Source organism: Poecilia latipinna, unplaced genomic scaffold (genome assembly GCF_001443285.1).
Source record: "Poecilia latipinna isolate Pla-1442-1.1 unplaced genomic scaffold, P_latipinna-1.0 Scaffold101, whole genome shotgun sequence".
Classification (NCBI taxonomy): Eukaryota; Metazoa; Chordata; class Actinopteri; order Cyprinodontiformes; family Poeciliidae; genus Poecilia; species Poecilia latipinna.
In genome coordinates, this window is record NW_015112717.1 from 57,257 (window position 1) to 75,039 (window position 17,783).

Genomic DNA, 17,783 nt, shown 5'->3' on the forward strand with positions numbered 1-17,783 from the left:
AACCAACAATTTTTTTTTATTTGCACTCACTCCTGACTCTTGATTCTTCTGAAAACAATTGCATGCTTTTATATTTTGAAAATTTGTTTTCATAGATACTTTATTTTGATCAGTTTTGACCAAAAACAAACCAGCCATTCAACGATCTTGTTGAAATTAATGTGGTTCCAAAAGGACATGCTGATGGATGAAACCCAAACTTGTTGGCCTGACCCAAATGTTTAGAAACATCGCCTGGTACTACAGGATTTTTAAGCAACAACATTTTTTTCATTTGGTTGAGATAAATTCTGTAAAACACATTGATTCATATTTTCAGAGAATATTTTGCAATCAGAAGGGATTATTCTGAGCTGCAGAATTGCATGTTTTGTGAATCAGGGATTCATCTGTTTCATTTTCTTTAATCTTTTTCTTAAAAGTATTAAATGAATCATGAATGAACTCTACATCAGTGGATATAAAACATCTGTCTTTTCTCTTTCATTTGTTGTACTCCCTGGGCTATAAAAAGTCTTTGGCCCCAGATTACTGTATGACAACGTTTGGGGGCAGATTAAATCCCTGGGATTTTTACATTTGCTCATCACCAACCTCCTCTGTTTCCCTATCAAACACAGCTCTTGGGATTAAATGGTTGGTGGTGGGGGTGGGGGGAGTCCACAGGGAGCTCTTTCAGCTCCTGCTTAGAGGATGATGGTCAGAGGCGTTACGTAAACCGAGTGGATTTCCAATGCATTGTTGAGCTGTTCTCTGCACTGTGTTGCCTGGCGCCTTTCTGTGTGTTACAACAACCAATGCTGCCTACGCAAAAAAAAAAAAAAAAAAAAAAAGTCACACATCAGAGCCCTGATGTACAGTAAACCTATAGAGCTGGAGCCTCCTGTGCACTGGAGAGTCCTTCACTATCTGAAGGATACTAGTGCCCACCAACACTTTACATACACTGACCATGAACGGGTGATTCTACTGCATGACTTTATGGCAGCACATAAAATAACAGACAGTGAGGAGGTTCATACCATCAAATCATTTACTTTGATGGGTCATTTAACCATTTTAGATGAAATCACACTGCCTGGAAAGGTTGTTCAAATATAAAGTGAGTTTAAGTCAAGTATTCTTGTGTTGATTGTTTATAGAAAAAGCAAAACTGGACGAACTTTGTAATTTGACAAAAGGTACAGGTGGCAAAAGGCTGAAGTGATTGATGGGATTAGGTGAGATGAATAAATAATGGAAGTAAATAACTAATTTAGAAACTGATTAGTCATTAACTGGAGTATACACTCAAATAATTAAGCCAAAACTGTACAAAAAAATGAATACACATTTCAATTCAAGATTAGAAAACCTTTGTCTGTGATGTTTTATGCAGAACTCCTCAAGCGGCGCAGTGTTAACTTCACCTGGTTCAAAACGTAAGACATTGAATAAAGCACATTTTACTGTCCAGTTATTAATCAGCTAAGTAATGCACTCTATTTGTATTGATAATAGAAGTATTAAAAGCAAAGATGGATCTTTTGCAACAAATGATCAAGAGTCTAAAGGAATGCTGTTATTGCTTTTTAGTATGTTAAAAATGTTTGCTTAGTACAGGTTCAACAGATTGAATGAAAAATCTGCTGAATGAGCAATTGTTTTTATCCAACCCTAACCCTATTACTAGAATAACTGATTACTAAAATAATCATTATCCTGCAGGATAACATGATAACCTGTGTAAAAGGTCATTCTGGTACGAAGGTGGGTAACTCCTGTCCTCCAGTCCTCTGCAGCCAGATGACCGTTCTCCAAAACGCAGCATAAACCAGTTCACTAATTAATTGATAATAAACAGAAGTGTTCATCAGCAACTTTGTTAGGCTGTAAAAAATGTCAATGGGAATGGAAAGAGCCATTTGAAGGGATGTGTCCACTTATTGCTATTGCAACTTTATCAGACAAATGACAAGGACACAAAATCTGCTGAAGCAGACATGTCAGATCGTCAGTAGACGGTGGCAAAAATACAAAAAAAATGTTTTTAGTGAACAACTCTGTCCGGTTAAGGTAAAGCTCTTCTTGTGAGGTGTTTCCTGAAACATTGTGGCAGTTTAAGTTGATCACAACCCCCCCAAAAACAGAATGCCTTTTTGGAAGAGTAAAGCGAGCACAGAGTACAGCAAATCCATCAATCAAAGATCAATATTAGATTTTATTTTGCATATGAACAAGTTTTTATATCCATGCATACAGTATAATGACTTCACAGGATAGAGAGAAAGTTCCCTCTTACTAATTGTAATATTCCACCTAAAGAATAAGGACAATATTGTACGGCATAATAAGATAGCAGCAACTCATACAGCCGGTACTCAAGTAGTGTTACAGTGTCACAAATATTGTTGTTAAACTTGCTAACTCCATTATTATATGTTCAACAAAAAGTAAAACGATGTTGGCCTTAATTATTACTTTTTGATGATCCCTTGTTATATATATATATAATTTATGAGACAAATCCTTTATATCACTGGCAGAGATTTATGTTTATTTTCACACTAAATTTGCTTCTGATGGACAATAGGGCAAACATTTCTCAATTCTCAGTTTTGAATATTTCCTGTAATCAGAATAGTCAGAGTCATGTCTCCACTGTTATTTTGACTATTTAATGTTAGCGATTAGCTCTGAATCCCTGAGGACTACCTGAAGTGTAGCTCTCTCCACCGAGTCTCAGTCCTGGGTCACTTCAACAAATCAATGATTCCACCTGGAGGAAACATGGTAGTAAAATTTACTTTACAATCCACATTGGATATGAATATTTTGGGATTTTATCCTCATTTGTCGGCATCCAAGTTAAAATTTATATCATCTTAGTATTTCAGTTCCATAGTCTCAGACTTGAAAGAGTAGAAATCCCCAACCTTTGAATGTGAATACATTCAGTGTGGAAAAGAAGAAGAAAAAAAACAACTTTGGGGAGGGGTTGATTCCTGTTTGCCAATAAAACATTTTTTCCATCAACTTTTTCCATCAGAAATCAAAAATCAAAATAATAATTTATATGTATAATCATTCTAGTGCTATATATTTTTTTTAGATATACCTGTTCTTGCTGCTTAAATAAAGATGACTTCCTTTATCTAAATCTGCCAGTGGTATGTATAATTTTGAGATTCACAAAAAAATTGAATTCAACATTAATATCATTAATGCGAATATGAAAACAAAGTAGACATTATTCATTTACTTTACTACGTGTACTGCAGAGTCAAAGTGCTTGATACAAAGACAAAGAATATAGAAACATCTGTTGTTACTGTGATTGTTCAGAGGTCAGATAGCACCGTACAGTGTGAACGTCTTGAAAGCCCAGAGGACAGAAGCTGTTTTATGTTTATATTTGGTATTTTTTTTTTTTTTTTTTTGTCAGTCAGTCTTAAAAAATAGAGAAACTCTCGATTCCAGCATTAAAAATCCAGTCCGTGAGTTCTGGTTCAGACAGAGTCCACCTTGACCTGGTTATTGTTGGTCATGAGTGGCGATGGTTTACTTTTGAGTCTCTCCGCTGCGTCGTTGGAGCTATCCTGGAAGAAGATGCGAGCTGTACACACCGACACCACGATGCGTTTGTACTCCCGCCGGAAGTTCTGGTTCAGCACGCCGTATACGATGGCGTTAAGGCAGCTGTTGAAGTAAGCCATGAAGTAGCTGGCCACAAATAACCACTCGGGGATGAGGGGAGCGACAACCTCCGGTTTGATTGCTACAGCCAGGCCGATGAAGTTGAGCGGTGCCCAGCAAACGGCAAAGAGCACAAACACCACAAACATTGTGACGAAGTTCCGGACGTCGTTCGGCGTCAGTTTGGGCCGGTTGTCCGGCTTGACCCGTCGCCGTACCTGTATAACCAATATCCAGATGCGCAGGTAGCAGTAGGTGACAATCATGATGGGCAGAATGAAGTGGAAAAACACCACAGCGATCGTGTACGCCGAGCTGGCTGACTGCTTGAAGGTGCAGGAGTAAACCCGCCGATCGTAGTGGAGCGAACCCACAAACAGGTTGGGCACGATGGCCACCACAGTCAGCGCCCATATCAGGACCACGTAGCACACAGAGTTTTTGTCACTGTAAAGTTTGTCATATTTGAGGCTGTGACAGATGTAGCAGTATCTGTTGATGGCGATGCCGGTGATGTTGAAGATGGAGCCAATGACGCTGACACCCATGAGGAAGCCGCTGATCTGGCAGTGGACGTTACCCAGGTTCCAGCCATTGTGGAAAATGGAGGTGAGGACCAGAGGGTACGGGTAGATGGCCACCACGAGGTCCGCCACAGCCAGGCTGACCACAAAGATGTTTCCTACAAGTGAAACGAAAGGTGTTAAGTCACACACACAAAAACAATATTTCAATCTTCTCATTTTACTTGTTGTATTTCCTTTCTACATCTGCCAAAGTATGAACTTGTTGAGGGACTCAAAGAAGTAGCACAGCTTATTTTCTAAAGGTGCACTGATAAATCAGTCAGACAATAAGTTGGCCATCATTTCCTTAACTTTGGGTCATCGGCCCATGTTTAAACGTGAAGCTGATCTTCACATTTATGATCAGCTTAAATGTGAAGATTTAAGCAGACATTATTTATTTATGTCTACTTAAATAAATAATGTCTGCTTTATTTATTTACATTACTTAAACAAATAACCGACTCGTATGTTTATTTGCAAATCAATCAAATATTTTAAAACCGATTAAGAGACATTAACATTCAGTAGAAATCTTCTTAGCATTTTCTGAAAATCTCTGCATTAGCAACACTTACTGAGCTAATAGGAAAACATCATTTTCACTTTGATTTTTATATTTCATAGCTGCTTTATAATCAGCTTTTTGGTTCACTTGGCACTTTTTAAGTTTTTATTTCAATAAAAAAAAAATAGCACGAAAGTAAATATGGATACTATATTAAATGAAGATTATTATAAACGGGGTCATTCCAGTTCACGCATAGCAATCAGTTCATTCCCTCAAGAGACATTCATCTGGGCTTGTTTCTAAAAATCTGCATGAATCAGAAGGAGCAGGCTTGATGTGGCTGATTTCTGAGCACAAAAAGGACGTCTGTGTCACAGAAATACAAGTGAAAGTTTTCCCATTGTTATTTGCAGAGTTAACATCGGCTATCACCTTTTGATGTTGGTCAATACTGGAAAACGAGGGTTGCCTGTTGCTAAGTAATGCACACCCATACTTGTCAGCAAACGCTGCACGGTGTGTATGCAAGGCCGGGACGATCCACAGACGTTCCTTTTGTTCTCTGTTGTTTTTCCTAAAACGAGGAACCAACCTCATTTGCTTTTTGGCAGAGGACACTTTATTACAAAGATGACAGCGAGCACACACCTCTTTTAAAAACAAACAATAATTAAAAGTTAATATTTGGTCATGGAGAGGCATGTCATGACATGCTGACAGTATCTCTCCATCTAACTAAACAGCATTTTCACATCTTTTTTCCTGTCTGTCAGTGGAAGATGTTTAACATATCATCACGAGGCGTAATGCCAGGCCTGGATTCAATGATTCAAATGTGAAAAAGCCCACAGCCATAGATGATAAGATGCATTTAATGCACGTCAGATGGAAAGCATTTCTACTGCTGCATGAGAAGATGTTTCATTCTGGGCTGATTCATGTATCAGAAACACTCCCCATCTCACAGGCTGCATGTGCCACTATCACCTGAGCTTAAATATGAAACCACAGATCAGTTGCATAGCCTGTTATTTCCAAAAATACATGACATTAATTGTGTTTAGTTTTTTTATAGGTGTCATTCAGTTGACCTCTACTGAGAGTTTGGAGCAGCTGCTGTTGCAACAAGCTCATGTTGCAGCTCAACAGAATATATTTATATTTGTATATATAGACCACACATGTTTATATGCTGTCATGCATCTATTTTAGTGAAGTAAAAATTGGTGAATAGTTTACCAAGGACACCTGCAGAGTCCCGTTTAGCATACTTTCTTTTTCCTGTACAACATGGTGAATAATTGTAGTTTTTTTTTTTTTTAAAGTTTATCAGTTTCTCTAAAGTTTAGAGGGTCTTTGAAAATCCCTGAAAATCCCATTTAAATGTCAGATATTTTAAAAACTTGCATAAAGTGGAATGTTTTGTATTTATTTAAGTTACAGGTAATGTCATTTAAGTAAAACTATGGCTACAGGTGCAGGGGATAACTCGATTGTCTCAGAAAACAACCCTTTGCGACTGAAGCCTTAACTTTACTCGTCAGCTCACAAGTAGATGAAAACATAAAATATAGGAACTGGAACAACCAACTGTTTGACCAAATACCTGGGAAATAGATTAGAGATCCACCAAGCTGATATTAATATCTAAATCAGTACCGATATTGAAAAAAAAATTCTAGATTGGTGACAGTGTGTCCTATCCATAAGGGAAGATCTATTCAATTTAATTCTATGTTTTGTGTTCTGAGTGACATCATGCTTTCTTATTTATTTTACATTATATTTCAAATTCCTAATTGCACCTTCTGAACCATTTGAAAGAAAGTTTGTTGCAGCTTATATTTACATGTTTTATCAACCTGTTGTTTTTTGTCCATTATTTATTATTTATTTTCCATTGGCTGTTTTACTCCTAATTGCACAAACTGAAAAAATTAAAGTTGTTTTGTTTTTATATATTGGATCTAGCTTGTGATGCTATTGGTGCATTTAAATGTGTGTTTAAAAAAGAAAAACGCTTTAAGACAATTCAGTTCTGTTTTTCAATCGGTATCGGATGATACTAAGCCTCAGATATTGATACTGATATCGATATCGGAAGTGAAAAAAGTGGATCGGTGCATCCGTAGATTAGACATGATCTTGCAGCTGGTTAAAGGATTTGAAGTTTTACAATCACTGTCTGAATAAAAGCTAATTTCTACATTCAGTGAAAACTGAAGGGACACACAAAAGGCCATGTTTAAGGTGCACCCCGCCCCTCCCGTGCCTGTTTGTCCCTGTGGAAGCGCTGATACAGAAGGTTTTACACTGTGTTGACCTTGTCAAGGTGAAACGCCTTTGGGATTGCTGGACTCTCTCACTCTCAGTCTCTCTCTGTCACTGTGGTCAGTTCTGTGATTGACGCATCATTCTGAGTTTTCATTTGGCTTGAGGATAGATATGGCCCCGTGCTGTGTCCCTTTTCCATTTCTGCAATCCTGCACTTTTAACCAATTCCAGTTAGGATTTAGGTACAAGTGAAGCTCATCTGAGCCTTTTTGCCACTGTGGCTCGCAATGAATTTTGACACGGCCCAGTAAGCCAAAAAGATATCCAGTCCATTTATGTCAGCTAGATTCCGACCCTCCGATCTATAATAATAACATTTTGAGCCTTGATTTCCTCATGGCACATGTACACAGTTCAGAATTGTTTTATAAACTGAAAGATTATAAAACATGAGCAAGTTAATTTACAACCTTTTCAGCTAATTTGTAAACTTTAACAGATTTTTGAAAAAACAAATAAAATGACCTGGCTCTTAAGGTCACAAAAGGTCAGTCATCTTGCTCTTCTCAGTAAAGTGAACAGGCTGCAATCAGATACAGAATTCAGCAATGGTTAGGTTAGATTAGGTGAGTATTCAGAAAGATCGTTTTCTTCTCATTTTTTATTTGTTCATTTGCTCATTTCTGCCCTCAGTTAAGGTCTGACTCTTTATCATTTTTATTTGAAAACAAATCCTCTGTCTTTGCTCAGATGATCCAATTTATTATCTCCAGATGTTTTTAGCTCATTTTCTTCATCATCTCATTATTGTTCATAGTCTCCCAGTCATGCAGGTCATCTTGTTATTGTGCTGTCATCAAAATCAACTGCTAGAAAAAACAATGGCTATAATTGGTCACTGCTCCCAAAAGATAAAGATCCATAGTTAATAAAAATTATAATGAATGAATATTTGTGGTTAATAAAATTATCTAATCATCCATCCATTAAAAAACTTCACAACGCCTTTCAACTTCTGCAGTAATAAAGAGGAAAAACAAACAAGCACAGATGAGACCTCCGTCCTCTTGTTTCTTTTAAAACGCTTTCCTCTGCAGGAAAGTCGGCATCAGCGTCGGACTCTCGTTTCACTTTGAGAGCCGTCCAAATTTTTCTCCCCAAGCAGTGGAAATTTTCAAACCTCTGACACATTTCAGAGGTTTCAGCCACACTCTGACTATTGTCCTTCAAAATGTGTTGCCTCGGTTTGCTCAGATGACTGACTGAGTTGTTACCCACATGTTCAGCTTACTGTGAAAGCTGCAGAATTTATTCTAATTTTGATCAAATCCCGACTTCCACGAAAACGGAAGTAGTCACAAATAATAAGAAGACATAATTTTCATTTAGATTATTGTTATGCTTCCAACTTAAAAACAGTACAACTCCCATTTTTAAGCAGACCTAATTACTTAAAGCCAGATAAAATAAATAATAGAAAAAAAACACAAAAACAGTGATAATCTCAACCAATTCAATATTGGGTTTGTAGTTTTGAAGATCAGATTTGTGTGTTAGAAACAGGTGAGAGCTCAGAGCCATGAAGGTCCAAGGTGCCAACATCTATATTTGTTGAGTGTACACAAATAAACGATGTATTGTCCTATTCATTTAATTAGAAGGGAAATCAAATGCTCGTAATTTAAAGGACCTGTAACTGTTGGATGAACTCTGGTAATGGTCTTTATTTTACAAATGAACTTAGAAAAAAACAAAATCAATAATTTTCTAATCTGGATCAGAAAGCATGAATGTTCCAATAGTCTCTGTTTGCTGCAGTGGCCGTGTGTGTCTGGTTGAACGATCTGGTTGTAAAACCAGTTTCCCTGTCAAGCTCCATACAGTTATCTCAACTCATCCCCTCATCTGATCTCACTGTAACCAGTCTGTGTTTGTGGTGGCTCAAAAGATGTGCTTAAAAATGATGAAGAATGTTTTGCACCAAATAATTTCTCCTATTTTTGGTCACCAAAGGAGGTCAGCAGATGGGCAGTTCCACCAATCGTTTAGTGGATGGTTTCACAAAGCATATCTAAAATATATGAATTAAAATGAAGCTTGGCAAGCTGAAATACCGCAATGCTGCTTGGCATTTGAAAAGCAACCAATAGTCTGGTACATGTTGTGTAGCTTAATCTCATATTCAGTTGTTTAAATTCAACAAAAGATGTGCCAGCTGTCTTCAACACGTCACACAGGATTCTGACATCTCTACAAGTGCTGCAGGTCGTCACCAGGTGAAGCTGGTTTGAATAAGTTTGCCTTGAATCACTGTGACATTCATCCAAATAATAATAATAACTATCTGTAAAGCGCTTTCAAACAGAGCCCTAAACACTTACAAGGAAATAAAAGTCAAAATTCAACAGTGCAGATTAAAAACAAATAAAACACCAAGAAGGCAATGAAACAAGGAAGTAGAATTTCAAACGTATAGGACTGAAATACGCCAATCCACTGAATCAATACAGTAGTGATCTCATGACTCAAGTTCAAAAGTAAAGACCAAGTGCATACAATGTGAGCGGTGTTGGTGTGCAGGAAACCGTAAGAGAAATGCCTCCAGTCCTGAACAAAAAAACAGAACCGTCCTTACAACATGTAAAAAAAAATGCATCTGAGAGCATGAATGGACCTCATTACGTGATGTCACATTACAATGGTACAGCATGTTTAGTGGGAAAATGTGTGTCATTCTGGGGATTTCTGAAATAAATGTCTATATTTTCATGTCAAGGTGAAATCTGTTAATATCTATATTACAAAGCGTGGTGACCAATTAGTACACTAAGCTGTGGGTTATGATATATGCTTATGTTCTACATGACCATAAATATCTGTTGTTGTTATTGTTTACATCCCCAGAACCAGATCCAGATATGGAGAAGCAACATTCAGCTTCTACTCTAATCTGGAAAACTGGAAAAGTTCTGAAACACTGAGTTCCTGCAAAAAACACGTTTGTTTGGAGTTTCCCTTTATTATTTCCCACTTGATGCAGGCTGCTGTGTTTCCTTAGATACAAGGTTTTACTAATTTGAATAATAAACTGAACTTGATGCATTGTTTGATAAATAGGATCAGTTGAATGGATGTACTTGTTTGTATAATTGGATAGAATTTACTTTTTTTTAAGTGTCTTGACAAGACGCATTGTGAAATGCTGCTACATAAATAAAACTAAAGTGAATGAAACTCAAAAAATGGCCAAAGAGCTGGAAAAACGTGAGAGCAAAGCTTCAAAAACAAAGAGTGAAAACAAATGAAACTCTAACTATGTTTCTTCAGAAAGCCAGAGGAGATTAACTGCCATGGGAAAACCTTGCTTCTGTATCTTCTGATATTAGTTAGGAGGCTGGCTGCAGAATTTTGTATCAGCCGTAGATTATACAGCAGAGACTGGCCGACAGAGAAGCAATAATCCATCCCTGAGGTGATTAAGACAGAGATGCTTATCAGTACTTTAAGGGGTTTCTTATCGGTGTTTCATTAAGCCAAGCCACATCCCGATGGGCTTTCTCTTTCAGTAAAAGTGTCTGGCCGGGGCCTGATGTGACCCCCTCAGGGGACGGCGGAAGGTTGCGAGTTTGACTGAGATGGTAGACCTGTCAAAAGGTAACACATCTGTCCTAAGGCAAGTTAAAACCTCATTTGTAGCAGAAGAATGAAAGCTTGCTCAGCCGCATAATGTCTCTGACTTCTGTGCTTTAAGCAGATTGTTGGGGAGAAAAGTTAGGACAGGGTAGGCTGGGATGGAGCGGCCCATCGTTCACAGTGAGTCTGCTTTTTGATCTTCTGATGTCAGTTCTGTGGAGAAGAGTTCACCAAGTGTTACGTCATTAAACCACTACTGGGGAACAACAACTGGTGAAATGATCCCAGTGATAATGCATTGTTGCATCATTAGATGTGCTTATAAAAAAAATATCAGCAGGTATATGCTGTGAGCCAATAAGGCAAAGCTGCAATTAGTGAGTTACACTTTTCTGCTACAGTATTTATTAACCAAATGTAAAAAAAAAAAAAAAAATCATTTCCATCTTCTAACAGGAATATAAAGAACACTTGAAATGAGAAGTAATACAGTACTTATTTTGCATTTTCAGGTTTACTTGAGTATTTAAAATTTAGAGATCACTGCACTGATGCATGGTTATTCCACCAAATATTGATTTCTGAACTTTTCCTGAGATCAAACATTAGTTTTGTTGTTTCTAAATTAATATGAACTTGTTTTCTGGTCTGAAAGTGCTGCATCTTTTTGGTTATTTTGACCATTTCTCATTTTCAGTAAATAAATACTAAATTTGCTTGGAACATAAGAGTAGTTCACAGAATAAAAGAACAACTTTCATTTTACTCAAACATTTACCTATAAAGAGTAAAATCAGACAGAGAAACTGATCATTTTAAGTGGTCTCTTAATTTCTTTTGGAGCTGTATACACACACACATGCGCATACACACACACACACACACACACACACACATATATATATATATATATATATATATATATATATATATATATATATATATATATATATATATATATATATATATATATATATATATATATAATTCATCATAGATTTGAAATTGCTGTAACTGTTAATGAAATAAAAGAAAAATCCACATCCTGTTTTGTCTCAGAGGGTGTGGAGACATTTTATAAGTTTCTGAAACAGAGAACATGATCCCAGGAATCAGAACTCTGTGAGATCCCCAGACTGATGGAAGTAATGAGTCGAGCAGTTAACAGGAAAGTATTAAATAAAGATGAGTCCCCTAGGAATGGGAGGAAATACAGTTTGTAATTATTTGTCTGTGCATGTGTGTATTGGTGTGTAAGTGTGTGATATGGAAGTTTATGAGCTCTGAACATCGACCATGTCACGGGTTAGAGGAGGTTTGTGATGGCTCCTGGTTTTCTTCCAGAGAAACACACAACATGACAACAGCTTCATAACTAAATTGCTTGAACTTAAAAATAAAATGTAAACATAACTACTGAGAGAGGAAACCAATAAAAAAGCCTGAACAAGATGAAGCCTTAATAAAGAGGCAGTGATTATATTCCCAAATCACTACTGGGTTTGCTGGTATTGTGTCTATGAATAAAAACAGTGACAGCAGTGGATGGTCAGCACAACTCATCTCCTCACATGTTGCACTGAATCTATTTCAAGAGAGTGGAATGAACGCAAAAGTTCACAGAGTACAGTCCATTAATATAGACATAAGACATAATCTGTCAATATCCATCTTCTTTGCTAGATAAAACATTGTTTTTAGCCCTTCCTGGTAGAGATAAACAGGAGATCCTCCCTTCATTTGGAAACAGGAAGAAAATGTTTTATAAACTGGCCCTTGGTGCCTTCTGTCCTCTGGAGCTAAACGGCAGCAGTAGAGCAACAGAAAGCTGCTCTACACATCCAGCCTTTCTTTAACAGCTATCAAATGAAGCTAGCAGCTTGCTAGCTATTTTGCCTTTGCAAACATATCCATTTTTACATTTAGTCATGTTGGAACCATAAGCTCAAATCTATTTTATTACAATATTATCAAGGTGACTAAAAGCAGCACATAGCAGCCAAGATGAGAAAAAAATGATACATCAATTTCAAAACTTTAACAAAAGATATTTTGAATATAGATCTGAAAAGTGTGGCAAGGATTTGCATCCAACCTCCCTGACATAATACTATGTAGAATGACTTTTCATTATTGTTGCATCTGCAGGTCTTTTGTTGGGTATGTCTATAGATGACTGAATTTATTTTGCTGGGCCATTCTAACACCTCAATCTGAACCTGCTTTTAACTAAAACTATCAGTTGTACTTCTAATTGCAGGTCTAGTGTTATGGTTATGTTGGAAGATGAACCTCATTTTCAATCTTAAGTCCAACTTCTAATTAACCACAAGAAGTCTAAGTCTAAATAAATAACAATTATACAACATACAGTCATTAACAAATGGCCATGGCAGTATAATTTCCCTTTTTGTTTCCATGTCAAACTCAAAGTTTTTCCCCGCCCTCCTCTGGTCCTGTGTGATTATCTTATCAGGCTGAGAACGTTTCCCCATTGGGTAGGAGATTCCTTAGAGATACTCAGAACTGACACACAACGTCCTTTGTCCAGCTAAGTTCTAAGCAGTGAGACATTTTATTCCATGACAAAGAAAAACGCTTCCACAACTGCAATTCCAAAGCTCGCTGTTTTGCTTTATTCATAGACATAAATAAGTTCCCTTTTTCCTACTCGATGATATTAGAAGGCCCTTTTCGTAATGGCCCTGGGTTGTGACTTAATAAACACCGCCTCACATCCAGTGACGTTTACCACCAATCTGCCCAACTATCCTAAAACCTAAAACATTTCACAGAGGCATGCCAATCTCCAAAAATCGGGGCCTTTTATTTATTTATTTTTTTTACATAGCGGCTACGGCAATTTTGAGGATCATGTGTTGTGAAAATACCTGTCCGCCACATTTACTTTGCAGCGTTCGGGGAGCAGCGATGACAAAAGACCACGGGTGGTGTCACACTGGATGTCAGCCAGGCCCTCACAGCTGGTGGCGTGACACAGCCTGACAGGTCCAGTCACTTCTTTCTGATAAAACCCCCCAGACAACTTGTCCAATGTCATGTTGTCAATCTGATTACACAGTCTTTATATGTCTTGCACTGGTGTCAGCATTTGATATGAAAATGAACCCATTTATCAGAGCTCGTGTGAAAACCTGTTATTTCTGCAACTCTAATCTCCTCGTTAAACACCCAGGTGCCGATGTAAGGTTTAAGTTTGCTATACTGTAATATTTGTCACATTAATTTCACTCAACGTAAGGTACTTCAGTGCAGGATACTGTACTTTTTACCCCTAGTAGTCGTGGACCATGTGGTGCACCTCTCGTAGCTCCTGGTGCTGCTAGGATTTACAGTGCTCCAGCTGCTCCCCAGTGAGCGCCCTGCTACACCATCACACTTTATTTGTAGGACTTGCAAAGTAGCTGATTGTGCCATCTTTCTGCCATCTGTGATTCAGAACAGAAGATGGAAAGTAGGCCAGTAGAAAACCCCATCTGGAACTGTTTTGCTAAGTTCCCCTCAAAACAAGGTGTTAAAAACAAGTTGTGTTTCTGGCGCTGTGCAGCTACATTATCCCAGACTTGTTCCGTTCTGATTCACAAGGTTCCAGTTTTATTTTAATTATTTAATAGTACTTCCATTAGAGTGCTTCAGATATGCTGTAAATTTGTCTTGCATGTTAAAGGGAAAAACCTTTAACACGCAAAGTCCTCCATAAAACTTGCCCCCAAATATCTCTAGAGCTTAAAGCAATATGCACTTTCCCATGTATTGGGGAAGTATATATAACAATATATTCTGTGGCCTCTGCCACACTTCAATCCACTCCTCACAGGCCCCACCTCCTCCATGAAGTTGTTGACTGGAGGGGCATTTGAAGAACAGGGGGTGGGGGAAAGGGTGCCCTGGGCAGTTGCTCATGGTCCCCTTATCAGAAACCACAACTGCTTTTGTTCCTCCACTCTGGAATGCGCTCCCTCTGGCTATTTGTAGAGTTTCCTCACTAACCATATTCAAGAATCGTCTTAAAACCTATCCAACATGATTCCTAGATCCCAGCTGCCTCTGCACTTCCACCACATTCCATGTGTATTGTTTAAACCAGGAGTTTATTAATTTTTTAAATCTTAAATGTGTATTTTAATAATGATGTTGTTTTTATACATAGTTGGTGATACAACAATTATGTATTAGAGTGAGAATTTTAGTAAACCACATGAGTCCGTGGATCCAGTGGTTCTTTCTTCATACACTTTTGGTGCTTTACTACCAACTGGGAACCTGTTGTCAATAGTCAACCTACTTGACTATTGTTTGTGACCATGTACAGTCAACTTAAACTTGAACCTGTCAATGAAAACGTCCAGCAGTCCTTGATGTTTCTTTCGTTGAGCTTATGGTCAACACAAAACTTAATATTCCAGTACCAACAAACTGATTGTCAAAGAGCTATTAGGTGAAAACCTGACATACTGGGGTAATACCTTCCCAATATTTTGAGTACAGTCTGCACAATAAGTAGACACGGCCTGCTGGATTGGACAGAGGAAACAGAAACTGTGAGGATCTGAGGTTTTTGTGAATCATGACAGAAACAGGCAAGTTTCAAGAAAAATGCCAAAATATCTTCATGAATCCTGGATACTACTGACACTGAATACTACATCAGGGCAACCTTAATAACTACTTGTTCACTTCCTACAAAATGCAATACAACTGGACAGAAATATGCACAAAACAATGCAGTTTATCTCAAGCATTGTCAAAAGAGTTCCAAGTATGTCAATCAGATTCTCAGTAGAAACCTGTTCCTCTGCTGGTATTTCCCTTGTTTCTTCATTTTCACTGAATAAAGGATGTCTGAGGATGTTTTACCTAGGGGTAGGGAATGGATAGACGCCAGCCTATGACAGTGTGTGGGTGTGAAGACTACAACATGGGACATGGTTGCATAGAGTTATGTGTCTTTTTTTTATTTCACCCTTCATTTATTTTAGGAGTTTTAAACCAATGCAGGCAGGCTAAAGCACCGGTAGCCTGCCTGCATTGGTTTTGTCATCTTTGTGTGTCAAGGACCAAGTTAGTGTTTATTGGCAGGATTTAATACAGATTTTTAGTATCTAAACACTATAATAACCTGTTAATTTTAATAGTGACTGTATAACAAGATGTATTGAGAATATGTTATTAAGTACAGATTCACAGACTTGTTGGTAAACAGTTCATTACTGTAGCAAATTAATTAATTGCACAATGAAGTAAAATAAATTCAATAATTTTCATTTGATTGATTTATTGTTTTTCTCTTTATACCAAAAACCAAATGACAAAAGTCATCAGTCTGGTTTTTTGGTCTCAACTATCCCTTTTTTTGAAAGATAATTTTATTTACAGAGACTTCATGCCTTATTTTATTTGTTGTTTCTGTTGTTTATTTATTTTGTATATTCCAAATGTATTCCAGTTCCAGTGTTTAAATGTTAATTAGAATTTAAAGTTTATTGATCTTTAAGAATGTGTTCTTGCATTTTTATGCCATTATTACTAATGTATTACTTGAAAATGTTCTCAAAACAACAATATTATCATTTATCGCAATAAGTTCTGGAACAACTTATCATCCAGTGAAATGTCATATTGTGACAGGCCTCAGCATGTTTATGTTTCTTCACTGGCAGTCAGCAATCCACACCACAGAGTGTTTCACTGGTCTTATAGATTTTGGTCTTTAGGTATTCTGGTATCTTCTTATTGCTCAGCTCTCTGTTGACTTGTCACAATTTAAAGTACGCCGGATTGTCTTGCAGGCAATTTCCTGCAGACATTCCATGGGAACAGGCAGAATGACATTAATGGTAGTTAGAAACAGATTACAATAAGTAACTTTAAATCAGATGTTAAAGGACAATCCATTAGAAACGTCCCTTTGCACGTTATTACTTAATGGTTGGTACGAAATGACTGAAATATAAAATAATAATGAAAATAATACATAAAATAATGAAGAACTAAAATGACCAGCACCGATTTAATTAAATTCATTTTAGTGCATTTGTATATAATTTATATAATTCACATCATAAGGCGTTTATAAAAAAATCCTTTCAGTTCAATCATAAATACATTCCAATGAACCTTACTTATCAACCAGTACATTAAGTTTGGTTTATTTGAATTTGTAAAAGTAAGGAAACTTAGCAGGCTGCATCGAGCCACTGACTTCACCTCACTTCATAAAACCTAATAAGTTTTGGACACTATGTGGGTTTTGCAATATCAGACAAAGTTTATCTAGCAGTAACGACATAATGACTGTGAGAGTAGTTGACTGCTGATCGGCAGTTGCTTAAAGTCGTCACGGCAACAACCTGTCTGAAAGTCTTGGCGCACTCTAAATTATAAATCACAGACATACATTTACAAAAATATAATTTATTTTCTATTTTTACCTTAAGAACTTTTTAAAATGAAATACAACTGCAATCAGTTGAAATGGTTGCAGAATGACGTGGGCATAAAGAAACCGCAATCATTGAAATAACGTCAAGCAATTTGTCTCTTTCCTTTGTGCGAGCGTCTAACACAATGAGGGAAACATTTACCTTGTAAAAGGTAAGTGTTCTTTAAGTGTTCTCTACCCCCCACCACGCTCCCATAAGAAAACCTTAGATTTCTGTCCCCCATGCTTTCCATCATGTATTCCACAGGTGATACGACGCTTGCTGAGTAGCTCTCTGAAAGGCAGCGAAGGGCCGTGTGTGGCGGGGGGCCGATGGGCTGACCCAGATACAGGGAGGCTGACTTGAAGTTCAGCGAGGACAAACAGGTTTTGCTTTAAATGCATCGCAAACACAACAACTGTTTTTCTGCCTCCTAAATAAACTCATTCGCTTAAAAAATTCCAAATCTAAATTGCGATTTAACGTTTAAGGAAAAAAAGAATCCCCCAGAGTAAAATTTAATGTTGCAGCTTCATATCATATCATATCATAACAATTTGTTGTTTACGGTATTAATTTGTAGCCCGCTAAAGTTAAGCTAACAAATGAATATGATCCACAAACAAAATGGACTTATCGCTTCATTTCTCAATAAAGTGATGACAAATGAGACAGCATAAG

At 37.3% G+C, this 17,783-nt stretch overlaps 1 protein-coding gene across 1 annotated transcript in view; it reads right to left on the reverse strand.

The window, feature by feature from the left end:
- Positions 1-2,180: 2,180 nt before the first annotated feature.
- Positions 2,181-17,783, reverse strand: part of mtnr1aa (melatonin receptor 1A a) — a 54,464-nt gene continuing 38,861 nt past the window's right edge. Inside the window, exon 2 of the mRNA XM_015027351.1 lies at positions 2,181-4,357. Coding sequence (XP_014882837.1) covers positions 3,489-4,357 — 869 coding nt within the window. The 3' untranslated portion in view covers positions 2,181-3,488. The remainder of the gene's footprint in view (positions 4,358-17,783) is intronic.